At 39.1% G+C, this 17754-nt stretch overlaps 1 protein-coding gene across 1 annotated transcript in view; it reads left to right on the forward strand.

Moving 5' to 3' along the window:
* ITGA1 (integrin subunit alpha 1) overlaps positions 1-17754 on the forward strand; it is a 229158-nt gene that overhangs the window by 139068 nt on the left and 72336 nt on the right. The window contains exons 10-12 of the mRNA XM_049863571.1: positions 1785-1858; positions 2757-2901; positions 10787-10929. Of these exons, the coding sequence (XP_049719528.1) occupies positions 1785-1858; positions 2757-2901; positions 10787-10929 (362 nt within the window). The remainder of the gene's footprint in view (positions 1-1784; positions 1859-2756; positions 2902-10786; positions 10930-17754) is intronic.

Genomic DNA, 17754 nt, shown 5'->3' on the forward strand with positions numbered 1-17754 from the left:
TTTTTTTTGTCTACCAAGGACAGTACCATCTAGTGAGATAAATATGCCAGTAACTTACCTAATAAAATCAGAAAATAGTCTAATGTCTCCCTTGCCCACCAAGCATTGGGAATAATGCTGAAATTCCTAACCAGACACTGCATAGTGGTGAGGGCCTTTGTCTCAACAGCAACAAACAGTCCAGGGAGGAGCTGATGGCAAGAAGCTTAGGGACATACAGTAGGGTATTGCCATGATGCTGACTCAGCAGGCAAAATATCAGAATATCACATGGGTTCCTCCTCTCTGCCCTCAGCTGAAGGGAGAACAGCAGCGAGGGGATGAGCCAGAAACACATAGCTCCCTACCTAAGTAGAGGAGGTGGTTTTAAGGTGCATTCTTACTACTGACCTTGCAAAGATAAATGAGAAAGCACCTTAAAGCACTGTGGACTTATAAATGTTTAAAGTGCATCTTGGTCATTTAAGTTAAAGGGAAATTTATATCAGTGATTAAAATGATATATTTGAATTCTTGATTCAATTGTCCCATTTAATCCAGTTCTATAAGAAGGCAATTACTGATATATTTGTCAACAAATTTATGCTAGTAAATAACCAGTAAATAGTCTAATTTCACACACACACACACACACACACACAAAAAGTTGCCCTTGAGTTGATTCTGACTCATGGCAACCCTATGTGTTACAGAGTAGAACTGAGCTCCACAGGGTTTTCTTAGCTGTAATATTTATGGAAGCAGGTCACCAGGCCTTTCATCTGCAGCATCTCAGGCAGGGTTCAGATTGCCGACTTTTTGATTAGTAACCTAATGCAAACCATTTTTGCCACCCAGGAACCTAACAAACTATAATTTCACAAATTTAATTATTCCCATGCCTCAATGAAAAGGCAGACTGCCTTTCTTAAAATTATGAACTATTTTTAACCTATCTGCAAGGCCAAATAAATCAGTAATATCCAAAAAAAAATTTTTTTTTTTATCCAACTGGAATCAAATCATCATTCCTTCAATCCCCTGATGAGTTTGTGGCTTTGGATTCGTGAATATTTTGAAAATAATTTCAGAGTAGCAGACTTCCGCAGATTGCTTCGGATTATCTCTACATTTCAGTAAAGAGTTTTAAAGTGAGTGCAAAAATATTTTTTCAAAAAAATATGTGATTAAATGATATGTGCCCTAGACCTCGGTCAAAAAATCCTCTCTGGTCTGTGAGTAATACCCATCTCCAGCAATTAGAGCACATACAACCTCAGTCTTTAAACCCTTTATCAGACAGTGGAATTCCAAGAGAATCCCAGGCCTGAAATATGGGTGGGGTTGGGGGAGGCAAGAGACCTCTTGTAATTTGTGGATGAAATTTTTTCAGCCTTCTATCAGGTAAGTTTAGCCTAAGGTCTCAGCAGGGTTCCCAGAGTGTGTGGATGAGACAGAGGTTTCCTGTTACATTTCAACTGTAACCACATGGATCCAAAGCACCGTAGGATCAACAAGCATGCAATAATGTAAGAAGAACACGAATGGAGATTTCTCAACTCCTCCAGCAGGCTCAGGGAAGACAGAGTACAGGAGAAGGTGGATGCACAAGCCCTTCCACTAACATTCTCTACTTCTACCCAGCCCTCCATAGGGATTTTGGATTGAGAAATGTGGGCCCTAAAGATGTTAGAAGATCTGATGGATAAAGACTGCATACTATACCAAGTCTCTGTCTGCTGGAAGTCAGCAGTGTGCTAGAAGGCGTTGCATGTTGCTTATGTGATTATCTTCCTATTTTATAGCTACAGCTGATCAGTCAGCAGCTTCCTTCGAAATGGAAATGTCTCAGACTGGCTTCAGTGCTCATTATTCACAGGTACGTTGACCACTCAGTAGAAAATGAAATGACGTTTGGCTAGATTTTCTCCTCCCAAACTAACAACCAGGGGTCAGTATTACAACTTGCAGTTCGTGACTTGAGCAGCTATTCAGCCTATGATGATGTTTCCTGGTCCAAATACTGAAGGAAAATGGCATTTCAGAATCTTCCTGTAAGGAAAATACTTTATCTCACACAACTTACTCATTGTACTAATAATTATGAACTAGGCAGTTTGAGTGCCATACATCTGGCTGAAGGAAATGTTTAATTTAAAATATTTGCTAAATATGTGAAATTTATCATTTTCTTAGTGACAAAGTATTCTAGGATCATGCTAAAATCCGTGTCTGGATAGATAGAAGCCAGGATTCTTGGTATCCAGAATAAAGCTGAAAGGCAAGATTAGAAAATTTATCATTTGCAGTTGATGGGGCAGTTTGGTGGCACAAATGGTTAATTGTTGTACTACTAGCCAAAAAGTTGGCCGTTTGAACCCACTCAGAGGTGCCTGGTGATCTGCTTCTGAGAGGTGACAGCCTATGGAGTAGCTCTACTCTGGACACATGGGGTTGCCATGAGTTGGAATTGACTGCATGGCAACTAACAACAAAAAGAAGCAGTGGTTGATGGAAGAAAAGGCATCAGGGTCCCCGCAAAGAAATACTGACATTTCATTGTTTAATTGTACTAGTTGATGTATAACCTAGAGCATTTCTCCTTTGTAAAAAGAAGGTGAAAGTAAAGGAATCTAGCCCATAGGCTTATTGTGAGGATTGTATGAGAGAATACATAGAAAGCACTTTGAACAGCACTAATACATAGTTAATGACATAAAAGTGTTTGCTCTTACTATTTTTGTTAAATATGAGTGTTTTCTCTATTTGAATATAAGGATTGGGTTATGCTTGGAGCAGTAGGAGCCTATGATTGGAATGGGACTGTCGTCATGCAGAAGGCTGATCAAATCATCGTCCCCCCAAATACAACCTTTAATGTCGAGTCTACCAAAAAGAAAGAACCTCTTGCATCTTACTTAGGTAAGGCGTGGATGTGATTGATAGAAGTTTGCTGTGAGTTTCCTTTTGTTGTTGCTATTGTAATCTTCAGCATTACTTGCTTTATCTATACAGCTTTACGACCATGTGGAAGGATACTGATAAAGGTAACTTCTGAGAGCTGGGTATTTGACAGGACCCATGGAAGTTTCCAGGCCTCTGAGCAGCCTTAGTTGGTCAAGACTACAGAACATGGAGATCATTCTTTCTCAGAGGAACTATTTAGAGCAGGAAATGATTTCAGCTGCTATGTGTACTTTCTGAGCTCTCCCCATGTCTCACATTCCCTTTGATTTTATTAAAAGCATTACATCAGGTAGACAGGAAAAAGGAAGCTTCACTCTGCCTATATCCTAAAGACCAGGCACCTAATTTCTCTTAAAAATCAATTATCTACATGGTTTGTTTCTCTGAGTCCTAATTTTAGAAAAGAAGTGTTTAAGTTGTTTTTGTCATACGGCTTCAGATTTAATAGCTCTGTTCACAATCAGACAAATACTGAACTTAAACCCAGTGATATAGCATCATCTTGTTTTCTAAGGACTTGCTTGGCAGGAAGAGTCTGTACCAGGCTGGGAGCTGCCTAAGGAATGTCTGGGGCTCTCCCTCATCACGAGAACAAAATCTCAGTAAACAGTTAAGGTGGGGATGGGGGGAGCTTAAGATAAAAAAGACCCTCAGGTCTTTTCCCAACTTTTCATTCACTCAGCAAATATTTTGGGGGTTCCCCCTTCCCCCAGGCATTGTTCTTGGTGCCACAAATGCAGTGTAGTATAGTGCAGTATAGACAAATGCTCTGGCTGTGTGGTGTTCACATTTTAGCACTCCAACATTCCTCTCTCAGATCTTTCCATCCTGGAGGCAAGTCTTTTTATCCCTCTATCCCAGATTCTTTCTGTTTGAGAGGAAGGTGGCAAGATTCTATCTTGTGAAGAAGAGCAAGATCTTTACTGCTACCTCATTATATCTCCTGTCTCCATATATCTCCTGATGCAGGGGCTCATATTAAAGCTGTAGAGGCTACAAGACAAGATAAAAGCCCTAAGAGTTTTAGATGACTAAAAATATAATGCCAACCAGTAGATATAATGTGATTATTAAAATTCCTTAAGACACAGCTGATAGACACATGAGGAAATGCTCACAATCATTAGCCATTGTTGTTGTTGTTAAGTGCCATCAAGTCAGTTCCAACTCATAGTGGGCCTATAGGACAGAATAGAACTACCCTGTAGGGTTTCTATGGGGAAGCTGGTAGATTTGAACTGGGGACCTTCCAGTTAACAGCTGAGCTCTTAACCACTGTGCCACAAGGGCTCCCAATGCAAATCAAAACTACAATAAGATACCATCTCACCCTGACATTACCGGCACTAATCAAAAAATAGAAAATAACAAATGTTGGAGAGGTTGTGGAGAGATTGGAACTCTTGTGGTGGGATCAGAAAATGGTACAACCACAATGGAAAACGATATGGTGCCTCCTTAAAAAGTTGGAAATAAAAATACCATATCAATCCCATTCCTATGAATATATCCTAGAGAAATAAGAGCCATCACATGAACAGACATATGCACACTCATGTTCATTGCAGCATTATTCACAATAGCAAAAAGATGTAAACAGCCTAAGTGCCCATCGTAAGATGAATGGATAAACAAATTGTGGTAAATACACAGTATGGAATACTACAAAACGATAAAGAACGATGATGAATCCGCAAAACAGCTCACAACATGGATGAATCTGGAGGGCATTATGCTGAGTGACATAAGTCAATCACAAAAGGACAAATATTCTAGAGACCATTATTATAAAAACTCAAAAAAAAAAAAAACACTGCCATAAAAACTCAAGAAAAGGTTTATATACAGAAAAAAAAAAATCTTGGATGGTTACAAAGGAGGGGAAGGGTGGGGAGTAGAAATCACTAACTATATAGTAGACAAGTGTTAACTTCGGTGCAGGGAAAAACAACACATAATATAGGGGAAGTCAGCACAGCTTGATCAAGGCAAAGTCATAGAAGCTTCCTAAACACATCCAAATACCTTGAGGGACCAAGTTACTGGGGCTGAAAGCTGGGGACCATGGTCTCAGAGAACGTCTAGGTTGATTGACATAACATAGTTCATAAAGATAATGTTCTAAATCCTACTTTGGTGAATAGTGTCAGGGGTCTTAAAAGCTTGCGAGCAGCCATTCAAGGTACGTCTACTGGTCCCATCTCGTCCAGAGCAAAAGAGACTGAAGAAAAACAAGACACAAGGAAAATGTTAGTCCAAAGGACTAATAGACTACGTGAACCACGGTCTTTACCAGCCTAAGCCCAGAAGAACTAGGTTGTGCCTAGCTACCACCAACAACCACTCTGACAGGGATCAGAGTAGAGGATCCAGGACAGAGCAAAAGAAAATTGTAGAACAAAATTCAAATTCACAAAAAAAGACCAGACTTACTAGTTTGACAGAGACTGGAAGAATCCCCAAGACTGTGGCCCCCAGATACCCTGCTAACTCAGAACTGAAATTACTCTCAAAGCCCACGTTTAAGATTAGACAGGCCTATAAAACAAACAATAACACACATGAGGAATGTGCTTGTTAGTTCAATCAAATATACCAATCCAAATGGGCAACACCTGCCCAAAAGCAAAGTTGAGATGGCAGGAAGGGACAGGAAAACTGGACAAATCGACACAGGGAACCTGTAGCGTAAAGGGAAAAGGGGAGAGTGCTGACATATTGCAGGGATTATAACCAGTGTCCCAAAACAATTTGTGTATAAATGACTGAATGAGAAACTAATTTACTCTGTAAACTTTCACCTAAAGCAGAGTAAAATTAAAAACAAAACAAAATTCCTTAAGACACATTGAACTGCATTACTGAAAGTTTAGTCTCTTTCCCACAAAAGCCCTGCTATATTCTGCCCTGTACAGACAATAGCGAGAGTATTCCATTGTTAGAAACATCACACATTACAAAAAGAAAAGGACAAACTAGGTTTTCCCAGTAAAAAGTCAAGTAGAGAATATAGATCTGGAGGCAATTTCCTGCTACACACCCCTCCTTCCCAAAACTTTAAGAAACTGAAGGTTCAAAACAAAATAGCATTTCATGTCTTCTAAATATTTGGAGGACTGTGATGGTGATGTAAAATAAAAGGATTGAGCTTAAAACTCATACAGTTTTAGCATGAAAAGAGATCTGAGAGAGCGTATAGCCAGACATCTAATTTTCCAAATTAAGAAACTGAGCAATAGAACAGTTATATCACAGCTAGCGAGGGCAGGTCTGAAACTTCAATCTTGGCCTCTTCATTTTTATTCCAGTCTTCACTTTACCATACCAAAATTGCTGATTCAGCATCGATTGAGCAAACACCTTGCAAATACTGAGTGCCTGCAAGGTGCCAAACATGGAATTATAAATTGAAGTTAAGATATATAAGGCATATCAAACTCTGCATTGATGGAATTTACTTTTTTTGAATAAGAGACAGATAATTCTATCAGCGATCACTATCCCCACCCACCACCCATTGCTGTCAAGGTGATTCTGACTCATAGCGAACCTATAGGATGGAGTAGAACTGCTCCTCAGAGTTTCCAGGGAGCTCTCGGTGGATTCAAACTTCAGACCTTTTTGTTAGCAGCCATGTACTACTCTTAACCACTATACCACCGGGGTTTCCAAGCAATCACTATAAAGATATAGAATACCTAAAAAGAGGATACCAAACCCTTTGCCGTCAAGTCGATTCCAACCCATAGCGACCCTACGGGACAGAGTGGAACTGCTCCACAGGATTTCCAAGTAGTGGCAGATGGATTTGAACTTCCAGCCTTTTGGTTAGCAGCTGTATCACTTAACCACTGCACCAGCAGGGCTCCAAAAAGAGGATAGGAGGTTGGATCAGACAGCTTCTAAAAGTTATGTGAGGGTTCTTTAAGTGAGATACCTTTAAAACCAGAAGCAGTTTAACCTGAGGCTTCTTCCTATCCCTGGTAGAAGGATGATAGAATATTTACCCACACAGACTGATGGTGGCATACAAATTGGTAGAACTCTTTCTTTAGGACTCTTTAGGAACTTCATTTGACGATTTGTGTGTGGAACCGTGAAAGGTTCATATTACATTAACTTAGACATTCTGCTTATAAGGGTCTAACCTAAGAAAAAATTCAAATATTTAAGAATGCCAAGTGAGGAAAAACATCTATTGTATTATTATTCCTGATAGTGGGGGAAATGGCATGATCCTAAATGTCCAACAATATGGGGATAGTTAAGTAAATGGTAAATCTACTTGATGTAACGTTATAAAAACCATAAAGCTACCGATCCTATGATCCTAAAGACAAAGTTCTTATGGCTCTGAGATGGCTCTGAGGCCACAGAGACGTGAATTTGTTTTCTGACTCTGACCTCCAGCTAGTCTAATTTTTTCCTGTTCAGAGCCTCAATTTACTTAGTGGAAATAATAACATTATTGTGGGGTAAAGAATTATTTTACATGAAGATTTGGTCTTTGTCCTTGGTTCCCAGAGGTTAACCACTAAAACACTGGAATTTCCCCAGTGACTGAAGTATCTTTGATGAGGGCTCCAGACTATACCTGAAAAAAAACATACCTGAAGGTTCATGCTAATGAGTTGCCTCTTGGGTGGGAGGCTGGCCAGGCTAGAAAAACTACCTCATAATATCAGCTGACCTCTAGGCAGTGGGGCATGATTCAATCAATCATCTGTACATACTGAGACCCCAATATGGGCTCTGAACATGGAATGTATCTGGTTGATGAAAGAAATCCATCCACATAGGAGGGTAGCATGTCCTTTTATGGGAGAAGGAAGCTCTGTGTTGGGAACCCTTCCTGACCTTGTCCTATACGTTACCTCGTTTGTATATTTGCTGTTATAATAAAACTATAATTGTAAGTATAGTGCTTTTCTGAGTTCTGTGAGTCATTCTAGCAAGTTACTGAATCCAAGGGAGTAATGGGAGCCAGCAGATCAGAAGTGAGGCATCCCCTGAGTTCACTGTTGGCATCCTGAACGGGTAAAGGGTACCCCTGAATTTTTCTTTTCTTTTTTTTTTTTCGGTAGCCAGCAGATAAGAAGTGAGGGAGACCCTGGGGGCCCCAAGCTTATAGCTAGCATCCCGAGGGGTAGTGGGAAGCCCTTGAATTTGTAACCAGCAGGTCAGAAGTGAGAGTGTTGTAGGGAAATGAAAAATACTTTATGGGTTTTGTTGTTGTTGTTTGTTTTTTTTCCCAAATGATCGCTTCAAATCTGACCTGAAGCTCTGCTGCAAAATGGTTCCTTGTGGAGTTTACAAATTAAGAAGAGATTGAATGTGTTAGCCCAAAATCTGTGTAGATGGCTAGTTAAGACTATGAACAATCTTATGGAAGAAGTGGAGGTAGATGCTACATAAAAAAAAAACAAACAAAAAACTCAGTACTAATCAAAAATGAGCAGAAAGAAGTTGGAGCTGAAGCTGGTGAACCACTCTCAGCATACACCTATCCTTCTAGAACTCAACAAACTGCCTTACGACGATATGCACTAGGCAGCGGTTTTGAGGGTGAGAATACAGTCTAGGTTCTATTCTCTGCCTCCCCTACCCCCAATTTGTTGATTTCTTCAAAAGAAAAGTTGTGAGGCAAAGGCATAAAAACGGGACAGATCATACCTCTGCTTCCCATTACCTCAGCAGATCCTAGTCCATTTTCCAAGACGTGAATTACATAGCTGACATTGATTCTTTCTCTGTAAACCCGTGCATATGGCTATCAGTTGTGACATCTCTTCAGTTCTGTGCTGTCCTTATCCAGGGAACAATATTAAGCTTACATATTTATAATTGTTTTTCTTTTCATTAAAATTGGACTTCACTGGTCCCACTATTTCTCTTCCTCTCTGTTGTGCTCAGACACCGGAGCCCTTGTAAGTGACTACCCTGATGGTAGTTACTGTTTATGTGATTACTTCAGCTAATATTTACAGTTCTCTAGTGCATACTGTCGATACTAAATTATCTACATAAGCACACAACTCCAAGCCTCAAACATAATTTTCAACTTATTTTTAAAGGGTTTTTATCAATTTCCAGTCAAAGCTCTGAAAATTACCAAAAATAAAATAAACTTGTACTAACACTCTCATCCCACTCTCTTTTCATATTTCTTAGTAGAGCAGCGTGAAATAGAAATATAGCTTTTGGTTTTCACATTCTTCCTTTCCATTTTATTTATATATAAACAAGACCCTAAAGTTTTTGTTTTTTAAGCAAGATTGTGGTTAGTAATAATAAAAACATAATGCATTACATGTTTGAAAAAACAATTTTATATTTTATGATGTATAATAATAAAAAAATCTTGATGAAAGAAAGATGAGGAAATAAAAATGTGAGAAAAATATCCACAAAGGAAAATACGCCTGAGGAATTGTGTTCCCCTAGCACTTGGAAAAGTAAACGTATTTTAGCACAGAAAAATCTCTGGTCATTTTTTAAATTCTTAGAAGTGTGACTGCTACCTTAGGCTAAAATCAGTATAACATTTTTCTTAATAGTAAGTGCTGTTCTGTGACATTTTTAAAAATAGCCTGCTTTCTGTTTAGACAAGTCTGATTATTAGAACAGCTCTTCCTTCTGTTGAGCTGACACCTGCGTGTGGTAATTTTTATCCATTGGTTGGTTTTTTGTTCTCTAGAGGAGACAAACACAAAGAATAAATCTAATTCTTCACTCAGAGAATAATAAAAATATGCCTTAAAGATGCAATTTAAAATTTTATGAAAGGCCAGTTAAAAAGAGAAGTGATCAGATACACGAAAACATGTTCTAGCTCACTATTAATCAAACGAACAACTTAAAATCACAGTGGGGTACTATTATTAGACTATAACACCTATTAAAATGTCCACAAATTTAAATAACATTAAAAACACGGAGTGTTTGGGAAAGTTTCATGAAACTAGTACTCTCTTATATGGCTGTTCATAGAATAAATTGGTATAAATATTCTGGAAGCAACTTGCCAGACACTATAAGAACCATTAAAAATTTGATCCAGTAGTTTATTCCTTGAACTTCACCTGCAAAAAGCCCAAAGAAGGAAAAAATTAAATGTTTAAAGATGTCATTACAGGCTTAAATATATTACCAAAAACTTTAAAACCACCTAAATGCATCCATTAGGAAATGGTCAGGTAGAATAAAAATAATGCCTAGTGCCTCAATTCAGAGAAATAATCTTCAGCCATTAAAATTTTTTTTTCATTAAAATTAAAAAGTCTAGGTAGTAACCCAGAAAAGTCTTTCATTTGCATGATTGTAACTATGTAAAGCCTAATGGCTAAGAGCTACAGCTGCTAACCAAAAGGTCAGCAGTTCAAATCTACCAGGTGCTCCTTGGAAACGGTATGGGACAGTCCTATAGGTTGCTATGAGTCGGAATCAACTTGATGGCAACGGTTTGCTTTTTTGGTTTGTAGTGAAGACACACACATCTGAAATGAATTATAACTGATATGTTACAAAGTGGTAAATTGGGATTATAAGAGGTTTTGTGTGTGTGTGTGTTTCAGTCATCATTGTTATAAAATTGTGCCTTTAAACAATGAAAAACTGAGGTTGGAAGGAATATACATTTTCAGTTCAAAACAGTTATGTTCAAAGCACACTAATAACTTCTACCAAAACAAATTCTAACGTACATTTAAAAGACAAATCCTTTATTTAAAAAAAAAGCCTATATAAAAAGAATTCTTGCAATCATTTAAAACTAATCTTAATTTATTATGTACAGAATTTGTGGGATTGAATAGCATATCTGGAATCTCTCTTTTGTTAGGTTACACAGTAAACTCTGCTACTGTTTCTGGAGATGTCCTCTATATTGCTGGACAACCGAGGTACAATCACACAGGCCAGGTCATTGTCTACAGGATGGAAAATAGGGATATCCAGATTCTCCAGACACTCCATGGAGAACAGGTAAGATTAAAAATTATTATTTTACAGTAATTCATTCATATATTTAACACCTACTGTGAGTAGGACCCTGTGTTGGGCTCCCTAGAGGGATATAAAGGGTCATCTTTGGGCTCAGAACATTCTAGTTGGATGGGGATAGAGGTAAGATGTTTATATAATAGATATAGATACAGATGTAAAAATAAGTATAAGAAAGGAGATCTAAGATATTTAATAGTTGTTATTAGGTACCATCGAGTCAGTTCCAACTCATAGTGACCCTATATACAACAGAAGGAAACACTACCCACTCCTGTACCATCCTCACTATCCTTGCTATGTTTGAGCCCATTGTTATATCCCTCTCATGGCAGCTGTCTTCCAAATTTCTTGGCATAGACAACTGAGCACTTCCAGCATTGTAGCCGTTTGTTAAAATATCTCAATTGGTATTCCATCAGTTCCTGAAGCCTTGTTTTTTTTTTGCCAATTCCTTCAGTGCAGCTTGGCCTTCTTCCTTCAGTACCGTTGGTCCCCTTGATCTTATGCTACCCCCTGAAATGGCTGAATGTCAGCCAGTTCTTTTTGGTACAGTGACTTTGTGTATTCCTTCCATCTTCTTCTTTTGATGCTTTCTGTGTTGTTCAATATTTTGCCCGTAGAATCCTTCAGTATCGCAACTCAAGGCTTGAACTTTTTCTTCAGTTCTTTCAGCTTGAGAAATGCTGAGCATGTTCTTTCCTTTTGGCTTTCTAACTCCAGCTGTTTGCACACCTTATTCTAAGACTTTACTTTGTCTTCTTGAGCCGCCCTTTAAAATCTTCTGTCCGGCTCTTTTACTTCATCATTCTTCCTTTTGCCTTAACTACTCTATGTTCAAGAGCAAGTTTCAGAGTCTCTTTTGATGTCCGTTTTGGTCTTTCCTTTCTTTCCTGCTTTTTAATAACCTTTTGCTTTCTTCATATCTGATGCCCTTTGTATCATCCCACAACTCGTCTGTTCTTCAGTCATTAGTGTTCAATGCATCAAATCTATTCTTGAGATGGTCTCAGAATTCATGTGGAATATAGTCAAGGTTGTACCTTGGCTCTTGTGGACTTGTTTTAATTTTCTTCAGCTTCAGCTTGAACTTGCATATGAACAATTGATGGTCTGGTTCAAAGTTGGCCGTTGGCCCCGGCCTTGTTCTGACTGATGATATTGAGCTTCTCCAACTATTTCCACAGTTGTAGTCTATTTGATTCCTGTGTATTCCATCTGGCGAGGCCCACGTGTATAGTCGCTGTTCATGTTGTTGAAAAAAAGTATTTCTGATGAATAAGTTGTTGGCCTTTCAAAATTCTAACATGTGATCTCCATCATTGGTTCCATCACAAGGCCATACTTCCCAACTACCAATTCTTTGTTTCCAATTTTCTCGTTTCAATCACTAGTAATTCTCGATTCATCTTGATTGCATGTTTGATCAATTTCAGACTGCAGAGACTGGTAAAATCTTCAGTTTCTTCATCTTCAGCCTTAGTGGTTGGTGCATAAATTTGAATAATAGTCATATTAACTGGTCTTCCTTGTAGGTATATGGATATTATTCTATCACTGACAGCATTGCATTTCAGGATAGATCTTGAAATGTTCTTTCTGACAGTGAATGAAATGTCGTTCCTCTTCAATCTGTCATTCCTGGCTTAGTAGACTATCTGATTGTCTGATTCAAAATGGCCAATACCAATACCAGGCCAATACCATTTCAGCTCATTACTGCCTTTGATGTCATCTGCAGGTGTTGCATTTCATTTGGAAAACTTCCACTTTTCCTTGATTCATGCTTCATACTTTCCACATTCTGATTATTAATGAATGTTCACAGCTATTTCCTCTCATTTTGAGTTGTCACATCAACAAAGGAAAGTCCTAAAAGCTTGATTCCATCCACATCATTAAAGTCAACTCTACTCTGAGGCAGCAGCTCTTCCCCAGCCGTATTTTGAGTGCTTTCCAACCTGAAGGGCTCATCTTCCAGCACTATATCGGGCAATATTTCAGCTGCTATCCATAAGGTTTTTCTGGACAATTTTTTCAGAAGTGGATTGCCATGGCTTTCTTCCCAGTTTGTCTTAGTCTGGAAACTCCACTGAAACCTGTCCACCATGGGCGACTCTGCTGGTATTTGAAATACCAGTGATATAGCTTCTACATCACAGCAGTATGCAACCCACCACAGTACAATAGATTTGACAGGCAATTGCTAGTCTAAAATATGAAGAACCATGAAAGTGCCAGTGGCACAGAGAGTTAATTCAGGAGATGGAAAGATTGTTTTAAGGTAGCACTGGTGCAGTAAGTCTCAATTGGAGATAAAATTTGTACTCTGTCTAAAAGGAAAGATAGACTGTAGATTGGTAGAAACAGTGGTGATGGAAAAGATAAAGATAATGTAGAGCATGATTGAGTGAGGTCTTGAATGGCAAATTAAAGAATTTGGATGTTTCCTGGAGGTAATGGAAAATTGTTTGTAACAGTTAAAATTGGAAAATTCTCATTTGGTAATATTGAATATTAAGAGTTTAGGAAGCTATATATGCAATGTGCAATCATGTTGTTGTTGTTGTTAGGTGCCGTCGATTTGGCTCTGACTCATAGCGACCCTATGCACAACAGAACGAAACACTGCCCCATCCTGAGCCATCCTTACAATCGTTGTTACGCTTGAGCTCATTGCTGCAGCCACTGTGTCAATCCACCTCGTTGAGGGTCTTTCTCTTTTCCGCTGACCCTATTCTCTGCCAAGCATGATGTCCTTCTCCAGGGACTGATCCCTCCTGACAACATGTCCGAAGTACGTAAGACACAGTGTCTCCATACTTGCCTCTAAGGAGCATTCTGGCTGTACTTCTTCTAACACAGATTTGTTCATTCTTTTGGCAGTCCATGGTATATTCAATATTCTTTGCCAACACCACCATTCAAAGGCATCAATTCTTGTTCGGTCTTCCTTATTCATTGTCCAGCTTTCACATGCATATGATACAATTGAAAATACCGTGGCTTGGGCCAGGCGCACCTTAGTCTTCAGGATGACATCTTTGCCCTTCAACACTTTAAAGAGGTCCTTTGCAGCAGATTTACCCAATGCAATGAATCTTTTGATTCCTTTACTGTTGCTTCCATGGCTGTTGATTGTGAATCCAAGTAAAATGAAGTCCTTGACAACTTCAATCTTTCTCCATTTATCATGATGTTGCTCATTGGTCCATTTGTGAGGATTTTTGTTTTCTTTATGTTGAGGTGCAATCTATACTGAAGGCTATGGTCTTTGATCTTCATTAGTAAGTGCTTCAAGTCCTCTTCACTTTTAGCAAGCAAGGTTGTGTCATCTGTGAAACACAGGTTGTTAATCAGTCTTCCTCCAATCCTCATACCCCGTTCTTCTTCATATAGTCCAGCTTCTCGTATTATTTGCTCAGCATACAGATTGAATAGGTATGGTGAAAGAATACAACCCTGACGCACACCTTTCCTGACTTTAAACCAATCAGTATCCCCTTGTTCTGTCCGAATAACCACCTCTTGATCTCTGTAAAGGCTCCTCATGAGCACAATTAAGTGTTCTGGAATTCCCATTCTTTGCAATGTTATCCATAGTTTGTTATGATCCACACAGTCGAATGCCTTTGCTTAGTCAATAAAACACAGGTAAACATCCTTCTGGTATTCTCTGCTTTCAGCTAGGATCCATCTGACATCAGCAATGATATCCCTGGTTCCACGTCCTCTTCTGAAACTGGCCTGAATTTCTGGCAGTTCCCTGTCAATATACTGCTGCAGCCGTTTTTGAATGATCTTCAGCAGAATTTTGCTTGCCTGTGATATTAATGATATTGTTCTATAATTTCCACATTCAATTGGATCACCTTTCTTGGGAATAGGCATAAATATGGATTTCTTCCAGTCAGTTGGCCAGGGAGCTGTCTTCCATATTTCTTGGCAAAATGAATGAGCACCTCCAGCGCTGCATCTGTTTGTTGAAACATCTCAATTGATATTCCATCAATTCCTGGAGCCTTGTTTTTCGCCAGTGCCTTCAGAGCAGCTTAGACTTCTTCCTTCAATACCATCAGTTCCTGATGATATGCCACCTCTTGAAATGGTTGAACATCAACTATTTCTTTTTGGTATAATGACTCCGTATATTCCTTCCATCTTCTTTTGATGCTTCCTGCATCGTTTAATATTTTCCCCACAGAATCCTTCATTATTGCAACTTGAGGCTTGAATTTTTTCTTAGGTTCTTTCAGTTCGAGAAACACCGAGCGTGTTCTTCCCTTTTGGTTTTCCATCTCCAGTTCTTTGCACATGTCATTATAATACTTTACTTTGTCTTCTCAAGACGTTCTTTGAAATCTCCTGTTCAGTTCTTTTACTTCATCAGTTCTTCCTTTTGCTTTAGCTGCTCAACGTTCGAGAGAAAGTTTTAGAGTCTCCTCTGACATCCATCTTGGTCTTTTCTTTCTTTCCTGTCTTTTCAATGACCTCTCGCTTTCTTCATGGATGATATCCTTGATGTCATTCCACAACTCGTCTGATCTTTGGTCACCAGTGTTCAATGCATCAAATCTTTTCTTCAGGTGATCTCTAAATTCAGGTGGGATGTACTCAAGGTCATATTTTGCCTCGCATGGACTTGCCCTGCTTTTCTTCAGTTTCAGCCTGAACTTGCATATGAGCAACTGATGGTCTGTTCCACAGTTGGCTCCTGGCCTTGTTCTGACTGATGATATTGAGCTTTTCCATCGTCTCCTTCCACAGATGTAGTCAATTTGATTTCTTTGTGTTCCATCTGGCGAGGTCCATGTGTATAGTTGCCGTTTTTGTTGGTGAAAGAAGGTATTTGCAATGAAGAAGTCTTTGGTCTTGCAAAATTCTATCATTCTATCTCCGGCATTGTTTCTATCACCAAGGCCATATTTTCCAACTACTGATCCTTCTTTGTTTCCAACTTTCGCGTTCCAATCGCCAGTAATTATCAATGCATCTTGATTGCATGTTCGATCAATTTCAGACTGTAGCAGCTGACAAAAATCTTCTGTTTCTTCATCTTTGGCCCTAGTGATTGGTGCGTAAATTTGAATAATAGTCGTATTAACTGGTCTTCCTTGTAGGCGTATGGATATTATCCTATCACTGACAGCATCGTAGTTCAGGACACATCTTGACATGTTCTTTTTGACAATGAATGCAACACCATTCCTCTTCAAGTTGTCATTCCCAGCATAGTAGACTACAGGATATTCTGATTCAAAATGGCCAATACCAGTCCATTTCAGCTCACTAATGCCTAGGATATCAATGTTCATGTGTTCCATTTCACTTTTGACGATTTCCAATTTTCCTAGATTCATACTTCGTACATTCCAGGTTCCAATTATTAATGGATGTTTCCAGCTGTTTCTTCTCATTTTGAGTTTTGCCACATTAGTGAATGAATATCCCGAAAGCCTTACTCCATCCACATCATTAAGGTCGACTCTACTTTGAGGAAGTAGCTCTTCCCCAGTCATCGTTCGAGTGCCTTCCAACCTGGGGCACTCATCTTCCAGCACTATATCAGACAATGTTCTGCTGCTATTCATAAGGTTTTCACTGGCTAATGCTTTTCAGAAGTAGACTGCCAGGTCCTTCTTCCTAGTCTGTCTTAGTCTGGAAGCTCAGCGGAAACCTGTCCTTCATGGGTAACCCTGCTGGTATCTGAATACCAGACATAGCTTCCAGCATCACAGCAACACGCAAGCCCCCACAGTATGACAAACTGACAGACATGCGGGGGATGTGCCATCATAGGTATGCTGTCATAAGCTTTCTTGCTAGTCTGTCATAGTCTATGAAACCTGCTCCACATCATAGCAACAGACAAGCTCCAACTGACAAGTGGTGACTGCACATAAGGTGCATTGGTAGGAACTCAAACCTGGGTATCCTGCACAGTATACAGGTATATAATCTGAAAGAAATATATACACAGGCCTATTAAACTAAAAGAAATATACACACTATGTTAATTTTGGTCTTTATTGAATTTTGATATTCTGAGTCTTTATCTCTTTTATCATACTACTCTGGATTTTCTAAGCATTCTATGATGAGAATTTATCAACTTTATTCTGCAGTGCTCACCAGGGTTTTTTTCTCGGGCTTCACTAAATAATATTCCAACTCACTGGACTACCATAGGTCTCATTTTTGCTCCCTCTTCCCCACCCTCACCTCCTGACTACTCAGAAGGACAGGGCAGCATCAGACACTCCTGAGAGATCTTACAGCTCAACACAGAAGTACAGCCCAGGTGTAGGGAGAGAAGGAAAGGAGACTCGCATTAGGCAGGTGAGGAGCTGCTCTGGATTTAAAGCCCCGTGCCCCACAGGAGACAGTATCCTTTAGAGCATTATCGTGGACACAGCTTCTAGGGTCCCTGCAAAGGGCGTGCCAGTTATAAAAGTCACTGCACTCTAAGAAGCCCAAAACATGGCATCACCATCAGGTATTTATAGTTCCACACAGCCTAAATGCAATGTACTAATCAGAGATTATTTTTACCACAATGATGCTTAGCAATACAGTTGAAATCCCATCCTCACCTGATTTCCACGGAACAGAGCTAGAGTAAACCAAAGGTCAAATTCTCATATAGGTGAAAGGGTTTTATTAGCTCCTTGCCCACATTTATAATTAGAAAATGTATCAACAATAAAAGCAAACTATTGTAGCTCCAGGATGTTGTGAACCCTAATGTAAACTATGGACTTTAGTTAATAATAATATATCAATATGAGTTTATTAGCTGTAACAAAT

The sequence above is a fragment of the Elephas maximus genome, chromosome 2 (assembly GCF_024166365.1).
Source record: "Elephas maximus indicus isolate mEleMax1 chromosome 2, mEleMax1 primary haplotype, whole genome shotgun sequence".
NCBI lineage: Eukaryota > Metazoa > Chordata > Mammalia > Proboscidea > Elephantidae > Elephas > Elephas maximus.